A 21,525-nucleotide genomic window follows, 5' to 3' on the forward strand; every position below is an offset into this window, starting at 1 on the left:
CCGGAATGTGTGATTATCATCGACGAACGGCTATCAAATGTTGGAGGACTAATAAGAAATCTTGGTTATTGATTGTCTATAATTATGTAGTAATTTTGTGCAAATCTTTTAAGTAAATGTATTTCAAAAAAATTATCAGAATCAAAATTGAAATAGCTGCTGTTTTTTCTCTGCCAAAAAAAGCTGTATTTTTCTCTTTCAAAAGCAACATATTTTATTTGCACCAAAAATATTTTGGCAGCGCAAACAAGCAGGGGAAAATAGCAATAAGCCAGTTAGGTATTTCGATGAACTAATCCAGGTCAAAGGTCATTTGGGATAAAATCGCTGACATGATCTGACGGGAATACCAATTCTTCCCATCTCCCTTTGCGTTCATATGCCCTTGCTTATCCCGAATGACCCCTCCGTGACCTATATCATTGTGAGCGTGCGCACAATACCAAAATGGTAGGGGGGGGGGAAGACGACTGAATTCAGAGAAAAAAAAAATGAACCTTTGAAAATGTTAACATAGATAAATTAGCCACGGTGTAGTTATTCATAAAAATGCACAATTAAAATATCTTGAAACACAATATGCATACATTTTACAAGTTTAATGTACATTAAATATCTCTTTCTTGACCCATCGTTCGAAACTGACATCAACTACAAGGCCCTTGTATGGCATCAACTACACTGCCCTCATTTACACCAGCACCTGGTTTGTAATTATTGATAATCTGAGTTTGTCTGAGTTACTCTAGGTTTACATTTTGTTCTTTGAATCAAGTATGGTACACATGAAATATATATATAGCCCTGTCATTTACAAAACTGTCAGTAAAGGAAAGAGAAATCGCTATACAAGTACAAGAACAGAGGGGGAAATAAAGATGCAACAAGAAGATGGTCCCTCGGCTTTGAAAACTAAAACATTCTCAATGTTTTGATTAAATATTACATTTTTATAGATCCCACTTTTTTTTAATTAACATAAAACTCGACACAGAAATGATTAAAAGCTTAAGAATTTAAAATTGCATGACAAGCACGTGGTTTTAAACCACTTTTTTTTTCGCTCCAAAAATCTAAGGTTCTCTACATATATGCCTATCTGACTAGTCGTAAAATGTACAATTAGGAAAAACTGTCATACACACTGTCAGATTAAATTTTGTTTGATTAAAAATGTATATTGCCATCACAAAAGTACATAATAAATGTCTGATATAAAACTGGACATCGTCTATAGATACACACATATGATAGTAAAATAAGCATTACGTCATCTCAGAGTCTTTTACATCCACATTCTTCAAGTAGCTCTAACAAAACACAAACATTTAAACAGGAATACTGGTTCAACCGAAAGCTCATAAGATGAATATTTAAGATTAAAACTGTGCTGCTGTTAACCTGCGACTAAGGAGCTCTGGGTATTTCTATAATTTTAGCTGCCATTTTGATTTTCTTTTGATTAAAAATCAAGAATATGTCACAACCAAATCTCTACTTTAGAGCTATTTGCTAGATCTTCGCCCATTACAACTACGTAGGAACAAGTTGACAATAGACATAGCCGTAGCTCCAATAGCCTGTTGTGGACACAGCCTCTCATTTGAGGCTAGTTTCATAAAACAGCCTGGCTAAATGATAACCATTCTAGAAACTTGTGGCTTACACATAGGGTGCTATTTTTTGGCAGCGGCTACGCACAGAAAATATTCCCTAGCCAAAAACTGGTTACCAGCCAAAATGTCTGTGATATATTGTACTAGTGACCGGTCTCTGCTGCTTTTTGCTTAGCACATTAATAAGTAATATTGACTGCTGCAGATCTATTCGTTGAACTGAGGCCAATAAATGTCTTTATACCCCAAAGAAACATTTATTATCAAAGGAAACAATACATCTGTATCTCTTTATACTCTAAAGAAAAATGCTGCAAAAAGACTCTTCACTTTAACAGAACAATTATATTACTGGGAAGAAATAAGGCAGCTAAGCGAAGGGTTTATGGTCCCTAACATCAGATAACTGTAAAATATTGTGGGCAATTTTTTTAAATTATGTAAACTATTATACCTTTTAAAGTTGCCTGAGTATCATCCGTTATCAACAATATTGTTGACACTGTCTAATATGCACTGTTTTTGTAAACTTTTAGAATAAATAGATTTATCGTCTCAATATTTTGTCCAAATTTCAGCATGACGTATTGTGCAAATGGAATTACAGACCAAAGCACAAAAAAACACAGGGGTTAAAGCTATAATAAATCATCGTTTTAATGAGGGATCACGGTAAATATGATATAAGACCAGTGAATTTTAAAAAAAAAAGTCATTTTAATTTTACAAAGGGAACCTGGCCAAATTCAGTTTTAATAATTTTGGAATAAATAATTAAAGTTCGGCTGAAATTTGACAAATGATCAGTTTCAATCTGATCCTCTCATAAGCAGCAGTTAGTGAAAAGTCCCAGTATATACTACACTGTTTACTTTCAGTACATTCTGTGTGAAAGATATATCATGACTACAAACGAACAACCTTGCATTACAAGGAAGTTAAATACTATGGAATACTGTTCTGTGCACGTCCAACCACTGTAGGTAAACTACGTAAAATGATGTTAAATACAAACGAAATGGATAAATGTAAACGTTAATATTATCAGTGCATACCCACTGATAAAACAAACTGACCGCGACCGGCACGGAGACGTCTGACAGTAAGTGGTGGTTTAAATTATTCAACAGTAAAGTCGTCATCACAATTCAGAGTTTTATTTCTTGCAGTCAGTGCACTACTGAAGGAGGATTTGAAAATCAAGACAGCGTGTACAATTCAGTCCATTCAATTGTGTTTCAAACATCGGTACTCTGATGCCAGTATATCTAATCAAAACAGGTGGTTTTTTTGGGGTGCTATCATCAAGACTGAGCCTGAACTCTGCACCATGTTTTTGTACCATTCTGGATGTTATGACGTTTGTTATTATAAGGGCTCTCTGCACAAGTTTATCCCCTCAACGATTGCAAATGAAGAGTTGGGAGAGACCACGTGCAGTGACATTCCGACGCAATACAGTCGGTGCTTGAGGCTCATGCAAAGATGCTCTGGGTTTGTGTACACTCGGAATAAAATAAATCCTGCGTCTAGTTCGCGGTGTGTCCCTCAATTGGAGTTTGAAAGTGCTAAAAACAAGTGTCACCATAGGTCTTAGCTGGAAAATTTCAGAAATTTTCAGGAATACCATTTTGATGTATTGCTTTTAAGCGCACAATATGCAAAGTATTTTGGTGCAGTTGCAACTGTTTTGTCAGAAAACTAAGCCAAGTAAGCAGGTGAGGAAGAACACTGGGTAGATAAATCAATGAACAAAGTTTAAAATGAGTAATATTTACAACCTCCAAAAATAACTTATTATCTCTGTGGTCCATTATCCATTGAGAAGGGGGAAAAAGCCTTATCTAAAAAGCATCCTGAAAATCAATTAAATTTTTCCGAAAAACGAGAGTATTTGATCCCTGCTACTCTAATTGTGTTGCAATTTGTCCCTTACCTGTTTTAACCTAGCACAGACTGTGTAACCAAATGAAAGCATGAATACCAAAGATTTGTCAATTTCACTTTGCTTTGCCCAGTAATAAATATTAAGCATGACTCAACTGCACCAGTTGAAAGGCCAGGATTCTTTGCCCCTCATTACTACCGTCGTCCTTCTGTTTGTAGCTGCCTTGATATCCAAGGACCAGTAGTGTAACCAAATCATCAGATTACTGGCTGAGAAAACAACCAATCTCCATAATTTACTTCAGTCACTTTTTACACTGATGTCCTCGTAACTTGAACTTGGCACTCAGACTTGCCAGAGTAGTAAGTGGTTTGTACTGTCTTCTTTTCCAGCGGCCTCGTTCGGGGCCGTCGCGCTAAAGTCCTCGTACCCATCCCCTCCACTGATGACCATCATGTTGGAGACAATCGCGGCCGTGGCCGAAGCCCGTCGTTGATGCTGTTCCCTTTCCAGCGGCTGTATCTCCCTGGTCCGATCCTGCACCTGCTCACTGATTTTCCTCTGCACGGGAGCCGGCGGCTTCCCCGATGGAATGTCGACGGCGGTTAGGAATCGCACGTGTCCCGTGTGGCCCTGGCCCGAGCCGTTTGGGATGGAGATGTCGCGGGCGGAGGTGGTGGCAGTGGTGATCTTAGGGTGGGGGAGGGTCAGGACCACGCCCGCGCTGGTGCCCACCCAGAGCAGCTCTTTGCATATGAGGAGTGCTGTGATGCGGAGGCAAGCTGCCTTGTGCTGTCTTATGATGGCGTCTGAACCTGCAAATCAAAACCAAGGAGAAAAAACCTATGAAGTTGTTGAAATTCTTGGAATTCATTTAAACATGTGTCTTAGGCTGGCTGGGGAGTGGCGATAGACATTTGTGCTCTGTACAATGCAGAAGAAACAGGACCCATATCACACATTTGGTGGCGCTACTCAGAGTAGCATACGTTGCCTGACAATAATAATTTTGCCAACAAAAGCGACAATTGCGGAGGGAAATGGACCCCATGTATGGCATTAGGTTATACTATTCATATTGACATATCTTGGAAACAGTTACACGATTTTGCCAACACAACCAACAATGTTGCAGCCAGTAGCAACATGTCACACCTCTAAGCACCAAACCTCTGCTAATGCCCAAGCCTGCATGGGGTGGATAACAACAAAAGTTATATCTCCGATACATCACAAAGCACACATCACAGCCAATAATCTCACCAGCTAGCATCTTGTAGACTGTCTGCGTCACGTCCACGTCACATAGGTTCTCGTAGGTACCGGCATGATAGAGCCTGACGACGGCCGTGGCTTGCAGTGATACCCACACGCCCAAACCGCTACTCACGATACAATGGACCGTCTTCTGGGTGTCATTGCTGACTGAAAACTGATACTGTCAAGAAAACGGACAAGAAAATAAAACTTGTCAAACTACTATGGAAAAAGGAGGAGGAAGTTGTTTCAATATTTATAAGAAATGACTACTGAAATTCACCGAGTTGCCGTTTTTCTTTTGTTTTTCTTTTTTTTTTAAAGATTTACACAACCTCTTAAACACAGTATCTGGCAATGTTAGTATAATGTCTGTCTACTCCTGCATCTTGTCTTAGATGTTCAAGAATAAAAGTGCTCTTGCAAATGCAAAGCTACTGAGTTGAATTTTTTTTGGAATTTTCCCAACTTACTGTTCACTTTGACTTTTAAATTACACCGTCATTCATTTTCCTCTCAGATTGATTGTGAACCACTACCAGAACTAAACTTGTTGCAAAGGACACAATAAATGTGAGCAGATTTTAGGCCATTTGTTTGAAGCTCCCTGCTTTGTAAAATAGAGCGTGCCATTTTATGACGTACCTCAACGTTTAACGTATCGGGATCAACCACAAGGATGTTGTTCTGGCATCCACACCACAGCTTGCTGCAGACCGATACCATTTTGCTGATAGGGGTGGTACTGCTACCGAGGGTGACTGTTAGAGGGTTCTTTGTGTCCCAGGCATGACCTGCACACAAACGAAAAAAAAAAAACCCAAAAATCAGACAAAAATAAAACTAACATAACATATGCGTTGTGCAAGATTCTTTAATTTTTCCATGACTTTTTCCTTGAAATAACCAGCTTTCCATGACTCCTTGTCAAAAAACTAAAAACATTCCGTGACTTTCCCATAACTTTCCATGACAGTTTTAAATTCCAAGATTTTCCAGGATTTTTTTTCCGTAACTGAGGGAACCCGACTTGCCCAGTAGGCAGGGTTTAATGGATTGGTCCACTGCTGATGATTGATAAACCCACCTGGTTCTCTCCTGTACACAGTAAGGTCCCCGTTCGCTAGGGACACAAAAACCTTGTTGTCAAGGTAAAGGATGCACTGGACAGCTGCTGGGTGACGAATCTTCGTTCGGCTCTTGCGTGTACGGATGTTGTCGGTACACTGGTAGATGTGGATGCTATGATGAAAAGAAATATATAGATTGTTGACATTTACATAACTGAATAGTAAAATCCGGGTAATCTAGCAAAGGCTTAGAAGGCCATAGCCAAAACAAAGCAAGGTTATGGACCTTAAAGGGAATGTACATCATTGGCTTTTGCTGTAATTTTCAGAAATGAACTATTTGAGGGGTAAGTACAATAGATAAAATATTGTTACACTGACATGTTTGAAGTTTTGTGTTCGAAAATGCTGGAAAAACCAAGAAAACAAAACTGTTCAAGTAGTCTGGTTCCTTGACTCCACTAAAGATAAAATGGATCAATTTATAGATGCCGGAAAATTGTAGGGTAAGGGAACCAATCTAGCTGGCCTGCACCCGTTCATGAACATGTAACCAATAGCAAACAAAATTTGGACTGAAAAAAGTGTAAAGTTGGAGCAGTAGTTGAAAAATAGTAAGGTTTTTCCAACGGTGGTCGGCCGACCACCGTTGGAAATGTATACAAAAATACCATTTTCTTGAAAATGACTTCACACCAGGTGCCATAATTTTACAGGATGCTTAAGACTGTCATTTACCAACATCCTAGTAAGGTATTTCGTAAAAGCTTGTTAGTTTTATTTTTCGATGTTTGCAAATGTTGTATATTCCCTTTAAATCAAATGTCATAGATATACATGTCTGCCACCTTCACATTTAGACAGAAGACTTATTAAATGGGAACAAGATCACTCCAGACAATCACTACTATTTATCCTTTACACAAAAGTGAATAACCTGACTTTACAGGCTTGAGAAATACAAGTAAGTAACAACCAAAAAATACACATTTTGTGTCTAAATGTCAAAAACGGACTAGAAATAAAAGTCATGCAAGTTATAACTCTGGTTAAAATAAAAGTCAGATTCATTCAAATTGTGTCCCCCTATTGAAAAAACATAAGGTGTTATATGAACCTGTTAAAAGGTAACAAACATTTGATAGACAGTTGAGGACTTGTTTCTTACCATCCATCCTCTGTGCCTAACCACATTGTTGGCTGAAGCACCTCCAGATCCTCTCGGGATGACATCTCCTCCAGATTATTGCTTGAGGATGTCCTCTCCAAGTCTTCTTCTGTTGAGTTAAATGGCAACAAATATTCAATGCATGGAGTATTAATCACCAAGACATGCAACTAATGGAAAATTTGTCTAGGGTTGTTCATGCAAACTGCAATGACTCATGCGCACTGGAGGGAGACACTGACTAAATTGTGAACTGTACGTAGTTAGTGCTTAACCTTTCGCTTAGCTTTCTATGCATTTGATTGCTGTCAACCAGTGTTGTAGTTGAAGAACTATGCTTTGAATTCAAGTACATCACAAGTCTGGTCACACAAAAACCACATGTCAACTCACAAGTCCAGTCACAAGTAACGGAATGAACAATAACAAGGGAATGTCTTGGTCACGTTTATTTGAGTAGCCGGTCACTTGACTTGGGAGTAGATGACTTGTGATTGACATGTGAAGGACTTATGAGGACTTGTAGAAGACTTGTAAGGACTTGTGAGAACTACAGAGGACTTGTAAGGACAGGAGAGGACATGTAAGGGGTTGTGAAGACTTGTGAGGGCTTATGAGGACTTGTGAGGGCTTATGAGGACTTGTGATGACTTGTGAACAATTTTCAGGACTTGTCAGGACTTGTGATGGACAATACTGCACAATACAAAAAAATTTCCTAACCTGAACTAACTTCCTCCATGGGTAAGATTTGTTAGGACTTGCAAGGACTTGTTTGGATCTGTTTGGACTTGTAAGGACTGGTGAGGACTTGTAAGGATTTGTGAGGACTTGTGCGGAAATTAACCAATTCACCCCGGGAATATTTTGACAAGAACGGAACGAGGCGTAGGACTACTTTTCACTCGACCTCAATGCCAGGGCGGTTGACACCATCACCCTCGGGCAGCACACTCATATTTCTGGTCTTGCTCCCTGCGTGTTTATCCGTCATCACTCGACCTCAATGCCAGGGCGGTTGACACCATCACCCTCGGGCAGCACACTCATATTTCTGGCCTCGCTCCCTGCGTGTTTATCCGTCATCCGTTCCGAATACCACAAAACCTTTTGTTAACCGAACTGCTTAACAATAATGGACAATACAGAAAATCTCCTCACCTGAACTAGCCTCCTCCATGGGTACATCATCCACCTGTAGCCTGATCTCCGGCGCCATTCCCGACCCCGGGGACATGGCCACCTCGTCCTCATCCTCGCTGTCATCAGAATCAAATGGCATGATGTCACTGGCCTGCTGGTTCAGGGTATTGCTGACGGGCATAATGCATCGGCCGTTGGCCGTAGTCTCCCCCAGGAACTGGAGCGGCCTGGTCTGGCCCGTGTCCAATGGGATCTTGGGAACTCGGAGGTGTACCCTGCCGCTGTGTATTTCATAAGAAGTGTAAAAATATATTTAGTTTTTGTTTTTAAGTTAAAAGGAAAATAAGCAATACAAACTGTTCATAATACAAGCTTCCGTTTGTGGCATAAATCCATGTTTATCAGCAATGCACTATGGGGAAGCTGACGTTCATTTATAGATATTACTCAACAAGATTTATTATTGTTCTTGGTCTCAAGGCCTCCGCAGTTTTACACATTGTTTTTGGAAGAACCTTTTTTCTGTGTGAAGTGCATTCTTATATAAAAAATTGTTTTCATTAACCGAGTGTCCCAACGAATGTATATTGTGGGACTGCATGAAAACAATTAATGATGAATGATTAATTGCAAGGCAATTATTGCACAGTTGAGAGGTGACCTTTTAATACAATTTTTATTGATTCAAAAACCATCTTGCTTTACAATGCAGAAAATAAAGCAATATTTCAGATTGTTTGGTAGTTACTAACGATGAATGATTAATAGCAAGACAATTAATGCAACCTTGAAAGGTGACCTTTTAAAATAATGTTTTATTGTTTCAAAAACCATTATTGCTTTACGATGCAAAAAATACAGCTATAGATGAGAACGATCGCTAGTTACTGACTTACCGTATGGAATGCATGTCCTGTGCACCAGGCACAGGGGCAATGCACAGTATGCGTGCTGAGCACACCGATATACAGAAGGCCACTGTGGGTTCAGGGGTGAGACTAAGTAGACACACCTAGAAGCAGGGAGAAAATAAAGTGAGTACTATTAAATCAAAGAACAATTTGGACTGTTACCGAATTGGTACTGGATTAAACCCGGTTCATACTTCACGCGAAAGCGAAGCGAAATTCGTGACGTCAACAATACATTCGAAGCACGTCCACCATTGTTGACGACATGAATTTCGCTTCGCACATGCTTTCGTGAAGTATGAACCGGGCTTTAGAAGTGGTTCCGTAATGTCCAGGAAAGATCTGAATATTCATTACACAGCCTCTCTCTTGCATCTGCCAAGGCAGTTTGTCTATCCGTAAAATGTATCTGGAAAAAATTCACATTTCAGAGTCTTCATATAACCAAATCATAGACGTTTTGTAGTATAATGGTTTGGTTTCGTTAATCACTGGCGAGTTACCATGACATTAGCCCTGCACTATCCATACAACTGTATTTCAAGACCTTAAAAATGGCTTCATTACTTGAGCTTGGAAGAAAATAAACACTGATTTCTAAGATGGCTCACCTGGCCTACATAGCCGTCACTATTGCACACCCAGACGTCGCGTAGTGAGTTGCTCATGGTGCCTAAGCTAGGAGCTGCACAGGAGAACTGCATGCCGCTCCGCGTCTTCATGATAGGGATAGGGTATAAGAACACGGGCGGGAAGTGGTCCTTGGAACGTGCAGCTGTGAAACAAACAAATGTAAGTGGAGACCTTGAAACTCTTTGGAATAGGAGAAAACAATTAACAGTCTTCCAAAAGCTTCTTTATTTCGAGCACATGCTATCCTTTGACTCTATGCTGACCTGATGTTAAGGTTCAAAGTGGCACTAATGAATGACGAAAATCTGATAATCAGCTCAAACGTCTTAGCCATGTTTTATTTTTTGTCTAATTAAGCAATTAATTCCATACTGGAAGAGCATGGCTGTGCAGATATGTAAGAGTTCAGGAGTGCCATAGCTGGCAAGGAACCCTCACCTAATTTCTTCTTTGCCTCAGCAAAGTCGTTCTCGAATGTCTGCCGAGCCTCCTGCCCTTGGAAGAGGAGTACGAAGCTCTCAATGCCTTCACTGCAAACAAGAAGAGTTCAAAGGTTAGACAAGGTAGACAGAGTTAGCCCACGCCCAAATTACTTGGCTATGACTTGCAATGACACAGGCACCCATGGAAGCACTTGCAGCCATATCCCATAGACACAGGTATAACTGCTAGCCGTATCCAAGAAATCCATACAGAGCCGTCATTAATTAATGACATAATCACAAAAACATCTGGACATCTCTTGCTGAATCTCAGCTTTCAAGCTGGCTTCGGCTTCTAGAGATTTCAGGCTCCTGACTTGGGGGACTCTGGCTCAACACAAACTTATCAATCCTGCCATATGTGACAAAACAGTAGAGTATTTCTGTGCGGATTAAAGGCTCCCAAATACTTTTGGATCTCAGGATGAAGCCAGACCTATGGGAAATTGCTTTAGACTGACGTAGGTTCAAAGATAATGACACAGTACCGTAGAGAGGGGCAGACAATCACCAGCAGCAATAAGCACAATTGGCGTAAGGATTCTCGATTGTGGAGCATCTCATTCAGATCACCATGTTTGCATGTTCAAATAACAAATCCCAAGATTGCTGAAGGCAAAATGAACCACAGCAGTGCGTACCACTATCGTTAAGTACAAGAGATACCCGATTAATGACATGCAGCATGCCTGCGGCGACTGTGAAGTTAAATGCCAAACAGACTGTTCCTAATATTGTACTGCATAGCATGATTGCCTCTTCTGTAGTGTACTGTGTTGATCTTGAATCCTACATCACCAGGCAAGTCCATACCTCACACTGAACGCAAATGTGACATGAAATGGACATAAGAAAACATCACACCATACTATTCCAGAGTATTACGTCCAACTTTTGCAAATTTGCAGCCCAATTACTAGCCATGACATCACAAATTTGCATTTATGTTTTCAATAGCAGCAACATTCGCCGGGGTTGAATGTGTTCAACTTTTGCAAAATTGCAGCCCAATTACTAGCCACGACATCACAAATTTGCATTTATGTTTTCAATAGCAGCAACATTCGCCGGTTGCAGCCCAATTACTAGCCACGACATCACAAATTTGCATTTATGTTTTCAATAGCAGCAATTCGCCGGGGTTGAATGTGTTCAACTTTTCAAACTTTGAAGCCCAATGACTAGCAACGACATCACCAATTCACAACCAGCCCTCAGATAGTCAAATGGTCAGACCATCCGACAATCAGATATACGTACTGTGTAGTCGCAGTGAGTTCTACTTTGCTGAGTAAGGCTGTGGGCAGTGCCGGCAGTGCTTGCATCTCAGCTAGACGCTTGCTGACTGTCTCTGTAAGTTCCTTCAATACTTCATCAAGACCCTGTCATGGAAGACACAAACTCTTTCAGGATTTTTTTATAAATATTTGTGAACTACTTTACAATGTACATTAAAGTTGTCCTGCCAGCTTGGAAAGTTGGGTTTTTTTGCAGTGGGACATTCAAATCTTGAGTTTCATGGTGTCATTTGTGACATTAAGGGGTTTGGGAAATGATAACACATGATTACTACAGTACAAAGTTTTACACTCCATTGAGGCATGATAAAACTACAGCCCTCTCCTTAACATCCACTAACTGTAAAGTAATGGCATGTATTTGGTAGACTAACTTTCACGGGGCATCACGCCCTGTACAGAGTGCTAAACCTTGGATTCTACCGTCCTCAAATCCAGAAAGTTCTCTAAACTTCCATGTGGATGTATAAGCATCTGGAAGGGTAATGGCAAACAAATCTTTGTTTAAGAATCCCTGAACTCCTTGGCCATAAAACTCCCAGATCATTCAAACGGGAGGTTCTGAGGACATTCTGGATATGAGGAAAGAGTCCAAGCGCTACATGCTGACTGGAATGTTTTTCTTGTGTCTGTCAACCCACCTGATGCGGTGAGGACAGCGTCTCCGTCAGTCCGCTGATGCGGCTCAGGATGGACAGGTCCTCTTCCAGCTTGCCCAGGTCTCGCTCCTGATTGGCCTGCTGGGTGCTTGCCGGGGACTTGACGATCTCCACGTCCTCCACGGGAAGCTTCCAGGCAAGCTTGTACTTGCAGGCTTCCACAGGTAACGTGGCCGGAGAGAGACTGTGAGACATGTTGGGAAGAAAGACAATGGAATTTCAAGTTTTTAAGTTTTCAAATAGGGCCTAAACCACAAAGGGAGACTGACTAGGTGCATAATAATAATTTTAAAGTGGAACAAAGAAATTGATTGGAGCGGAGTTTGAACCTGCGACCCCTGGATTGCCATTCCGGTGCTCTACCAACTGAGCTATCCACCTATATGTTGGCGGTTCCTCAGTTGTCAATGTCTTTGTTCAAGGGTACTAGTCAGAAGCCATAAACCTGTATATGTAGCCAGGGATCATGCTTAAAGTCACAATGCTAGCAACATTAGCTTCTGCAACCACTTGCCATGAACATATTGGTTGCTGCTGGCCACAGCAAAGTGATTTGGACACGGTCCAAGATGAAATAGAAGAGCCAGTGCGGGAAGGGTACATTGCAAGCATTCACTGGTTTGGGCATGCATGGCGTGGAATAAGCACAATTCATTTTTACTGTATCTAAACGCTAACACTCCTGTGGCGTCTTTGCCAAGTAATTGATAAGAAAATAGTTAATCTACCCTAACAGTGCCCTATCAACTAAAAGCTGACTTATCCTGCCTGGAGGGGGCGCTATAACCAGACACCGACAAACAACAATGTTGAAATATATCCACATTCGTAGAAGCAATTGAGCCCTTTCAGTGCGTTTGTAAAACATGCTTTCAGGCACCGTGCATTTACATTTTGATTGTTCCGGCCGACGAGAGCCAAATCGGAGAGCAAAAAGGGCTGGGGATTGTAACAGAGAGAGAGGGAGCAGATTTGCTGGACTGAAAGAGTCCATTTGTCATAAGACCACAATGCCAACGACCTGCAAGTCTTTCAGGTTTACAAGCAGGGATTGTATTTCAGTTATTTGTTTGTTTGTTTTGTGTCGGGGTTTTTTCTCGTCCAAAGAGCCAGCAGTACCCAATCACACAGAGTTCCTACATTATTATAAAGGGGACTCATATGTGTGTATTTATCATGTCACACATCTAGGGGGTATGTCTGATTGTAGTTCCACTCTGAGCAATCGATTGTTCATTAACCGACGCAAAATTTCCATCTGCTGGACCAAACAAATCTCTTGGGATTCTGAAATATGATCTTGCCTGAATCAATATGTTTTAATTCTCGAACGGAAAATTCTTGTTGAGACATGACAATCTGATATATTCATGCTCTGCACAACAGTACACTGAGCATTACAAAATCAATCTTTCAAAGACTGAATGAATAAAGACATACAGCTGAACCACAGAAGGGGGAAGCATAAGTGTTAAAAAATCCCTTTAGAAAGTGAATAAAATGTTAATAGTGAAAGGAATCAAATAACAGCAAAGAAGGAAAGAGTGACCAATGACTTTCAATATCTCACAAAGAGGGGGGACAAATTCAAATCCACTTCTCCAAGTTCCTCTGAAGATGTATTGAGGTACAACAGATAATTACTGCATGTTATTCACCCCTGTTTACAGTGTTTTTGACTGAAATTGTTAACCAATGTAATTTGCTCATTGGATTTGATATCCCTCAGGATTAAAAACAAAAACTCAGCAAACGATGCATAAATATAGCTGCATAATTACATGCATAGTTAATGAGCAATGCCACGTCCCATAGACAAAAACGCGTCACACAAGTCCGACTTGAAACGATCCCAAATTTATGCAAACTTGTGCACAGGTGTTGTGATAAACTATTCACTGTACTGTCAGCCGACTGAAATAAGCATAATCTAATGCATTACTGCATATGCCAGATATGTCACTGTAACGAACGGCACGCTTTTTTTGTTTGACGTAGTCTGACAAACGTACGTCAGCCACTTTCCCGATTTGGAATGCAAATGGTGCCTTTCAAATAAAACGGGCCCATTTGGGACAACTTGACGCAAAATCCTTGATTCACCCAGCTTAAGAAGCGTAGCGCTGTAATCCTCCGATATTCATAAGATGCTGAGAGCTACACATCCATCATGCAGTGTCTACTAGCATTGGACTTTCACAATTTCCTGACCAACAATTTATAAATTTGGTTCTAATATTTACCCTGTCTGAAACAAACGGAAATGTATCAAACCACAACACTCCATCGAGGACATTTTTTAATACACCTAATCTGAGTCCGCACGCAGATAAAACATGCAAGAAAAAAATGAAGAGCAGACAACTTTGGCATCAAAATCACTACGGTAACTGTTGCCATGACGGCATCACAGATAACGATGAAAAAAATTGTGTAAACCTTAGACTCTGGGGTGACTTTTTCTGGATCTGAGATTTGCTGTCATGGAAATAAAATCTTCAAGTCGTTTTCAGCCGCTCAGACTTAATCAAAATAAAGGACACACAATACTCATATAAAAAACTTCAGCATCAAAATTGTCCATGGCAACAGTCTCTATGACAACACCGCCAGGAGCAATATAAAACTTGGGTTAACCTCAGGCCCCCTAAGGAGAGAGCCCCTGGGTTATTTACATTCACTCGTACAGCAGCTCATAATGTAAACCGGAATCAGTGATGCGGGCCAACAGAACAACCCAACAGAAATCATGTCTGCATGCTTGATGATTGAGGAGCGCGGATATCGCGGGCAGAGCTTGCTCTGATCAAATTACAGATATTAAAAAAAATCTTTCTCTACCCAGGAGAGACAAGGCTTTTTCCCCCTTCATAAGTGGTTGTTGGTGCTCGCACATCCAATTGATAATAACACTGTTGTAGAGTGCAGAGACCCAATTTTCTAACATGAAGAAACATGTATGCTTTGAAGGGCAGGGTCGTTGATGAGAAGGAATATTTTGTTACTACATATTTTGTCCCTTTCAAAGTAACTTCTCGGGTTTTCTTCTTTTTTTCCCCCTTTTTTTTTCCAATGTAAATCTCTCAAACAACTTGTCAATCATGATATGAATTTTACTGTTGTTAACAGACTTAGGCACTTGAAACTAATATTAAGGTGGAGAGTAGAATTTTAAAATGTTGTATTTAATTCACTGCGCTGAACCCACCAAAATACATTCCCAGATTTTGCAGCATGCAAGACTGTGGAGCAGAACTTCTGTAACTCCACATAGGGATTGCATCCCAATTTTAGTACATTCAATGTGTTGCATGGCGTTGGGTTCTGTTGGATTCAGGAACTTTCATCGCAAAAAAAACACCCAGTGGCACCTGAAAATACATATGTAATTCTTGAAGCAATGAAGGATCATTTGCAATTAACTGATAAATTGAAAGACAGAAAGTGAATATAGGACTGGTATAATTATCCCGCTTGATGTGTTATTGTTCAGACGAAAACGAACTTGGAATGCTGTTCCATAACAGGGTGCCCACGGCACATTTTTTTGGCAGAAATTAGCAAGGAATCCAGTTACAAGAACCCAAATATTGTAGAAATGTTGTCTCTGTGTTCTCAAAATGGACAGAACCTACTGAGCTAAACGATTGGGTAGTAGTTGTTACGCACCCTAGTTAAGAACTTGAGCAATTTTGTTGATTCAAATGAGAACAAAAAAGCGCAAAAAGAAAATGATCTTATGTATCTTGAACCAGAAATGAGAGGGAAAAACGAGGAAAGTTACTTTTTGGAGTCTTGAAGTAAATAGCTTTCATTACACGTATGAAAACCTAACCAAATCTTTACGTAAATTCAACAAGCCATCTATCGATCTGTTCTTTAACAACGGCGTAGACTAACGGCCAAGATCAAATCAGGCCCAGATGATAATTGTTATCAAGGAGCAGGTTGCTCGGGGTCAAGTATGTAGGCCAAGGAAGATGGGGGGGGGGGGGGAGGGGAAGGGGGCAGGGATGAACAGAGGAAGTCCATTAGAGTTCTCCAGACGATCCTTGAGAGGAATGTAACCAGGTGTATGGGGAAGGAATTCCCGTCAGACATTCTTACAAATACAGTTACGGCAGTCACTAAATACTAATGGTATGTTTCTCTTCCCTGCTCGAAAAAGCTATTGGCCACTGACATGGGACTTTTGTGCTGTCAGAAAGTGACCGTGCTGACAGTCCTTGGCACATAAATTGAACATTTTATAGACATTTGGGAATTATTAACCTGCTCAGAACACACAACTTTTTGTCAAGCTCTTAGGATGACAAAAACTTGCCAGTCCACATTTTTTATTGAGTACGTGGCTGAATCTCAGTTAAAATTGTGGACAGGATATTTGTCTAAATAATTCGTCTGAATTATTGCTCTTTCTTATCTGTCACTTATTACAAAAAAAAAAATTATTTATTACTCCATTTTGTTACATTGTTTTACAAAAGTATTGGCATTTTAAAATATTAATTGCATTGAATTGAATTAAAATATCCCTATGAGCGTTTTTTTTTAACACACTCAACAGTAACTGAGTTCTCATCTAGCAGAGCTAATCTCACTGTATCGGATTAAAAAAAAAAATTTGCACACAATTTCTGTGAATATATCTGAACGGTACGGAATTATGACAATATCGACTAGCAATCGAAAAGATACCGTAAGAGAATTTGTCATTTGTCCAACTTACACAATGTACATATATACAAGTGTGTACTGTCGTGGAGTCATCTTTGCAAAATTTTCATTATTGTGTGATTTACCTCTTGACAAAAATATAATGCCAAGGTCATGGTTTGTAAATGGATGAAAATGAAAACCAATCTCTTAAGGAAACAACTACTGCTTGTAATTATGCAAATGACCAGCCTCATGTAATTGGATTACTAAGAGATAAAACACATTGATTTTCTAGGTCACTTTTGACCTTAGAATAGCATTCGAAACAAGCAATTGGTGCAAGCTCAACGAAGTCTTGAAATTTTTATGCAAAATTAAACAATGATTTGTCACCAAGTATTATTTGATGATGTGCTCTGGATCAAAACAATTTATGCGCAATTTTCATGATTTTGTTGTTAAAAAAAAATGCCGTCACACAACTGCTGACACTTTTGAAAAATGAGACTTTTCTCATCAAGGAAAATATTCCGGTGAGTATAAAGGCAAATCCCAAAACTAATTTCCCCCGATACAAATTGACGGAACCAACAGTTTACAGTCCAAAGTTCAGGCCTATAAATTGACGGTGCAAACAGAATTAATGGCATAATATTTCATGCGCTGGAATTTGTACGATAAACATTCGGCCTTCCAAAAGCTACGCGCCGTGTAAAAACAGTTGAATGGATACTCCTGGCGAGGTGTTTTAATCGGCCATTGTAAATTTTTAAGAAATATGAGCCGGCGTTGGAGTATGCACAAATATGGAGAAAGCTTCCCCAATCCAGAGAAGCATGTTAAAGACAGCAGTGTGAATAAATTCTCCTTCGGAGATATTTCTGACGTTCTTGGATCTGTGTCAAGTCGAAACATTTCAAAGCAAGTCAAGCGACAAATGAGATTTGAGGCTTTGCAAACTGCGAGATACCCATCTGTAGGACGCTTGCTGTGACACCGTCTGAAATAATCCCTTTACATCCACATTCCAGTTCAGTGGACTCAGCTCTTTATTTCGGACATTCCACAAAGTTTGGGCAATTCCAAACAAATATATTTGGAGACTATATAAAATTGCACTAAATTACTTCAAGGATTTTGAGGTTTCACAATCTCTCATTTAAAGTTGCATTCCCCCTTACTGTTTTGAGTTCCATCCTGATAAATTGAGTTATTTTTAAAATAGCTATTTTCCTTGCAATATGAAAGCTCTTCACTTTTGAAAGAGACCGTCAAAAAATCCACCAATGTTTAATTTAATTATTTCTTCACAAATGTGGAATACCGGCAATTGCAGCACAACGATAATTTAGCTTACGCAGGGCGGGTTCATTTGTGTGCAAAATCCAAGCCCCTTTTCAGGGGGTTACAGACACCCATAAATGGAAAAGGTAGTTTGAAGAAACAATCCATTTTTTGAGGTCTCAATCATTTTGACGGCATGTATGCATTTTACTGCCTCAAATCAAGTCACACATCAAGTTTCAAGAAAGTCGCTTTAAATTATCTCCTCGACTTACTCCGACTCTTCAGAATCAAATGCTTGAAATGAAAACAACCCATTCTTTCATTAATTCAGAATAACACAAACTTTTAAAAATCTTTTTCTGAACTACATGTACCACTTCTGTTTGTCTTGCACCCGGACTTACAAAGTTGTTCGTTACTTACGCGGAGATAGACGGGCGCCTGATGCCCCCGGATCTTCGTTTGACTGACGCACACAGGATGAGGTCGGAGAAGAGAAACACGCAGCGATCCTTCCGCGCACCTTTTTGCTGGAAACACAAAAATATGAAAATGTTTTCAAGATTTTCGCTTATTCATTCTCTTAATGAGTAACATCAGTGGATGAATAATTTCAACTTTATTAACAATGGAATTTCTTGTAAACATTCAATATTACATGCACATACACAACAACAAAAATGAAAGTTTGCATGCCATTGTTTTTCAACAGTTTGTTAGCATTGGGAACAAGCATCAGTTAGCATGAGGGACATATGCTTCGTATGGACTCAGTCCATCAATGAGAAAGGGAGCTTTGCACACACCTGTTCGCGACTTATCGCGCAGTGTTTGTATGTTACTGAATGTATACAAACCTGTATCGTCTACGCACTGGTTCGCGGGCTTATACCGCAGCGTATGAACGATACAGAATGTATACAAGCCTATATTGTCTGCGCACTGGTTCGCGACTTATCACGCAGTGTATGCACGATACTGAATCATGTATCATCTGTGCACTGGTTCGCACCTTATCGCGCAGAGCATGCACGATACAGAATGTATACAAACCTGCATCGTCTGCGCACTGTTTCGCGACTTATTGCGCAGAGTACACACGATACTGAATGTACTCAAACATGCATCGTTTTCACGTGACTAATGAAGTTAACTCCCTCTTAACTCCCTCTTAATAACCGAGTTGGGGGGGGGGGCAAATGTGCAAAGAGTCCGTATCGACACAAAAAAAGAAAATGTCATAAGAAACTGAAGGAGTGTAGGGGAGGGGAGAAGCTTTTGGGCTGGGGATGGGGTTGCACTGACAAATCATGCAGAACGACCACTTACAACAGCGACCCGTACCATTTCAGTGACCCCGTACTGTCGGATGAACCGTCGTTGCGGCGACACCAGCGCCACGTGGCCGTCTATCATGCCTTCCAGGTCCCGCAGCGCCTGCTCATCCCGCACCTTGAGGTCGGCCTTGTTCTTGCTCTCGTCGATGGCCGTGGCGAGGGTCTTGACGGTGTTCAGGGCAAGTTGGAGACTCTCCTGGTCTGGGTGGTCCTCAGGTGTGTTGTCAATTAACTCCTGGTGGACAGAAGGAAAAAGGAACAAACAAACTCAAATTCACAACAGATCTAACAATAGATATGGCATAATGGGCATTTTGTTAATACTGTCATTTGCAAGTACTGCTTTAAAGTTGGATTTTTGTCCATGGGTAACAAAACATATTTGTTAAAGGGAATATACAACATTTGCAAACATCGAAAAATAAAACTACCAAGTTTTTGCGAAATACCTTAATAGGACGTTGGTAAATGACAGTCTAAAGCATCCTGTAAAATTATGGCACCTGGTATACTGTCATTTTCAAGAAAAGTGGTATTTTTGTATCAATTTCCAATGCTGATCGGCCGATCAGCGTTGGAAACAACTGGCTTTTTTTCAAATACTGGCCCCAATTGACTATTGCACTTGTTTGCAATCGATTACAAACCTATGAACGGGTACGAGCCAGCTAGACTGGTTCCCTGACCTTACAATTCCCCAATGTATGTAAACTGCTCTGTTTCTTCTTATATGGAGTCAGGGAACCAGACTACAGGTAAATGATCGTTTTTCTTGGTTTTTATAGCATTTTCGAACCCAAAACCTCCAAAAAGTCAGTGTAACTATATTTGCTTTGTATTTCCAATCCCCCAATTCCATCCATTTCTGAAAATTACAGCAAAAGCAAATGATGTATATTCCCTTTAACAAGTATTCTAAATGCAATGTTCATTTAAGGCACTGTTTCTAACATCCACATAAAAAAGTGTTTCCTTAAAATATACATTGTATGCACATGAATATTGGTGTACCCAAAACTGGCATCCACAACACTTTTCAACCTTTGAACCTTAACACAAAAATAAATTTCTTTTTTTTGTGGTTAAAATGTTGTAATTGTTATACATAATAAATATAACATGTTTTTGTAGTTATCATCGAAGGCCAGGGCCATATATATTAGACACTCTCTAAACTTTTACAAATTTTGAGGCATAAAACAACAGACAGAGTTTTAGAAATCCAGGGAAATTGTGGGCAGTTTGAGGAGTACAGTTGGTCGCATTTGGATTCTTTTAAGACTATACCATGGCTTAAATAAATATATCATGGCTAAACAGAACTATATCATGGCTACACAGAACTATATCATGGCTACACAAAACTATATCTTAGCTATACAGAGCATTCAGCTGTAGTTTACTCAACGCTCTCCAATCAATTCTTATGTCCAATCACAAAGCGTGGTTTCCTTTTACAAATCAAACCGTACACATTTCCTGCCTCGTTAAGTATTTTTTTTGAATTTGACGTGTAACTCACTCTGAAGCACTATTTGCTTTGGCCTGTGAACGCAAACAGTCGTGTGTTTTCTTTATTAAGAGAGAGAGTTGGGGGGGGGGGGGTGCTGGAATGGGCCAGTTACCAGTCTGCAGAGACGCACAGGTGTATTTTTGACCAACGGTGACTAAGAAATGGCGGTTGGACTCCTGACGGTGGGAAGGGATAATAGAGGCAGAGTTGCATAAATGACACGAAGGAAGATTCAGGTTTCTTAGTACATGCGGATTTAGGTTCCATTATTCTAAAAGAAGAGTCGTTGTAACCGATATATTCTCCCTGGCCAAACCAAAGGGACAGTGCACTGCGTGAGCTTTCCCGTATCGTTCAAGTAACGAGGCCAATCGTGCTATTCATAACATTAGTGTTTATTTAGCTTAAGTCCTGCAGATCCTGCGATTTGTTTCTTTCCTTTTTTTTTCTTCTTTTTTTTCACAATTGGAACATACGTTGAAAGCTTGGCTTATAGAGGACAGCACTGCTGATGAGATCCGTCATTCCAAAATAAGACATAAAAAAAAGAACGACAGCAGTTTCCTACTTTTTTTTTGATTAGGGATCGCAGTTGTGTTTGCCT

At 40.1% G+C, this 21,525-nt stretch overlaps 1 protein-coding gene across 3 annotated transcripts in view; it reads right to left on the reverse strand.

Annotated features, from left to right (window-relative positions):
* Nucleotides 1-518: 518 nt before the first annotated feature.
* LOC119727441 (rho guanine nucleotide exchange factor 17-like) overlaps nt 519-21,525 on the reverse strand; it is a 40,565-nt gene continuing 19,558 nt past the window's right edge. For 2 of the 3 annotated variants that reach the window (XM_038199317.1, XM_038199315.1), the window contains 13 exons: nt 19,401-19,643; nt 18,495-18,601; nt 12,108-12,309; nt 11,429-11,550; nt 10,125-10,216; nt 9,665-9,828; nt 9,039-9,154; nt 8,161-8,423; nt 7,000-7,108; nt 5,849-6,003; nt 5,407-5,555; nt 4,768-4,942; nt 519-4,319 (listed from right to left, as the gene is read on the reverse strand). In XM_038199317.1, the coding sequence (XP_038055245.1) occupies nt 3,850-4,319; nt 4,768-4,942; nt 5,407-5,555; nt 5,849-6,003; nt 7,000-7,108; nt 8,161-8,423; nt 9,039-9,154; nt 9,665-9,828; nt 10,125-10,216; nt 11,429-11,550; nt 12,108-12,309; nt 18,495-18,601; nt 19,401-19,643 (2,367 nt within the window). In that variant the 3' untranslated portion in view covers nt 519-3,849. The remainder of the gene's footprint in view (nt 4,320-4,767; nt 4,943-5,406; nt 5,556-5,848; nt 6,004-6,999; nt 7,109-8,160; nt 8,424-9,038; nt 9,155-9,664; nt 9,829-10,124; nt 10,217-11,428; nt 11,551-12,107; nt 12,310-18,494; nt 18,602-19,400; nt 19,644-21,525) is intronic. The other variant, XM_038199316.1, reaches the window with a different exon arrangement.

Source organism: Patiria miniata, unplaced genomic scaffold (genome assembly GCF_015706575.1).
Source record: "Patiria miniata isolate m_02_andy unplaced genomic scaffold, ASM1570657v1 HiC_scaffold_20, whole genome shotgun sequence".
Lineage (NCBI taxonomy): Eukaryota > Metazoa > Echinodermata > Asteroidea > Valvatida > Asterinidae > Patiria > Patiria miniata.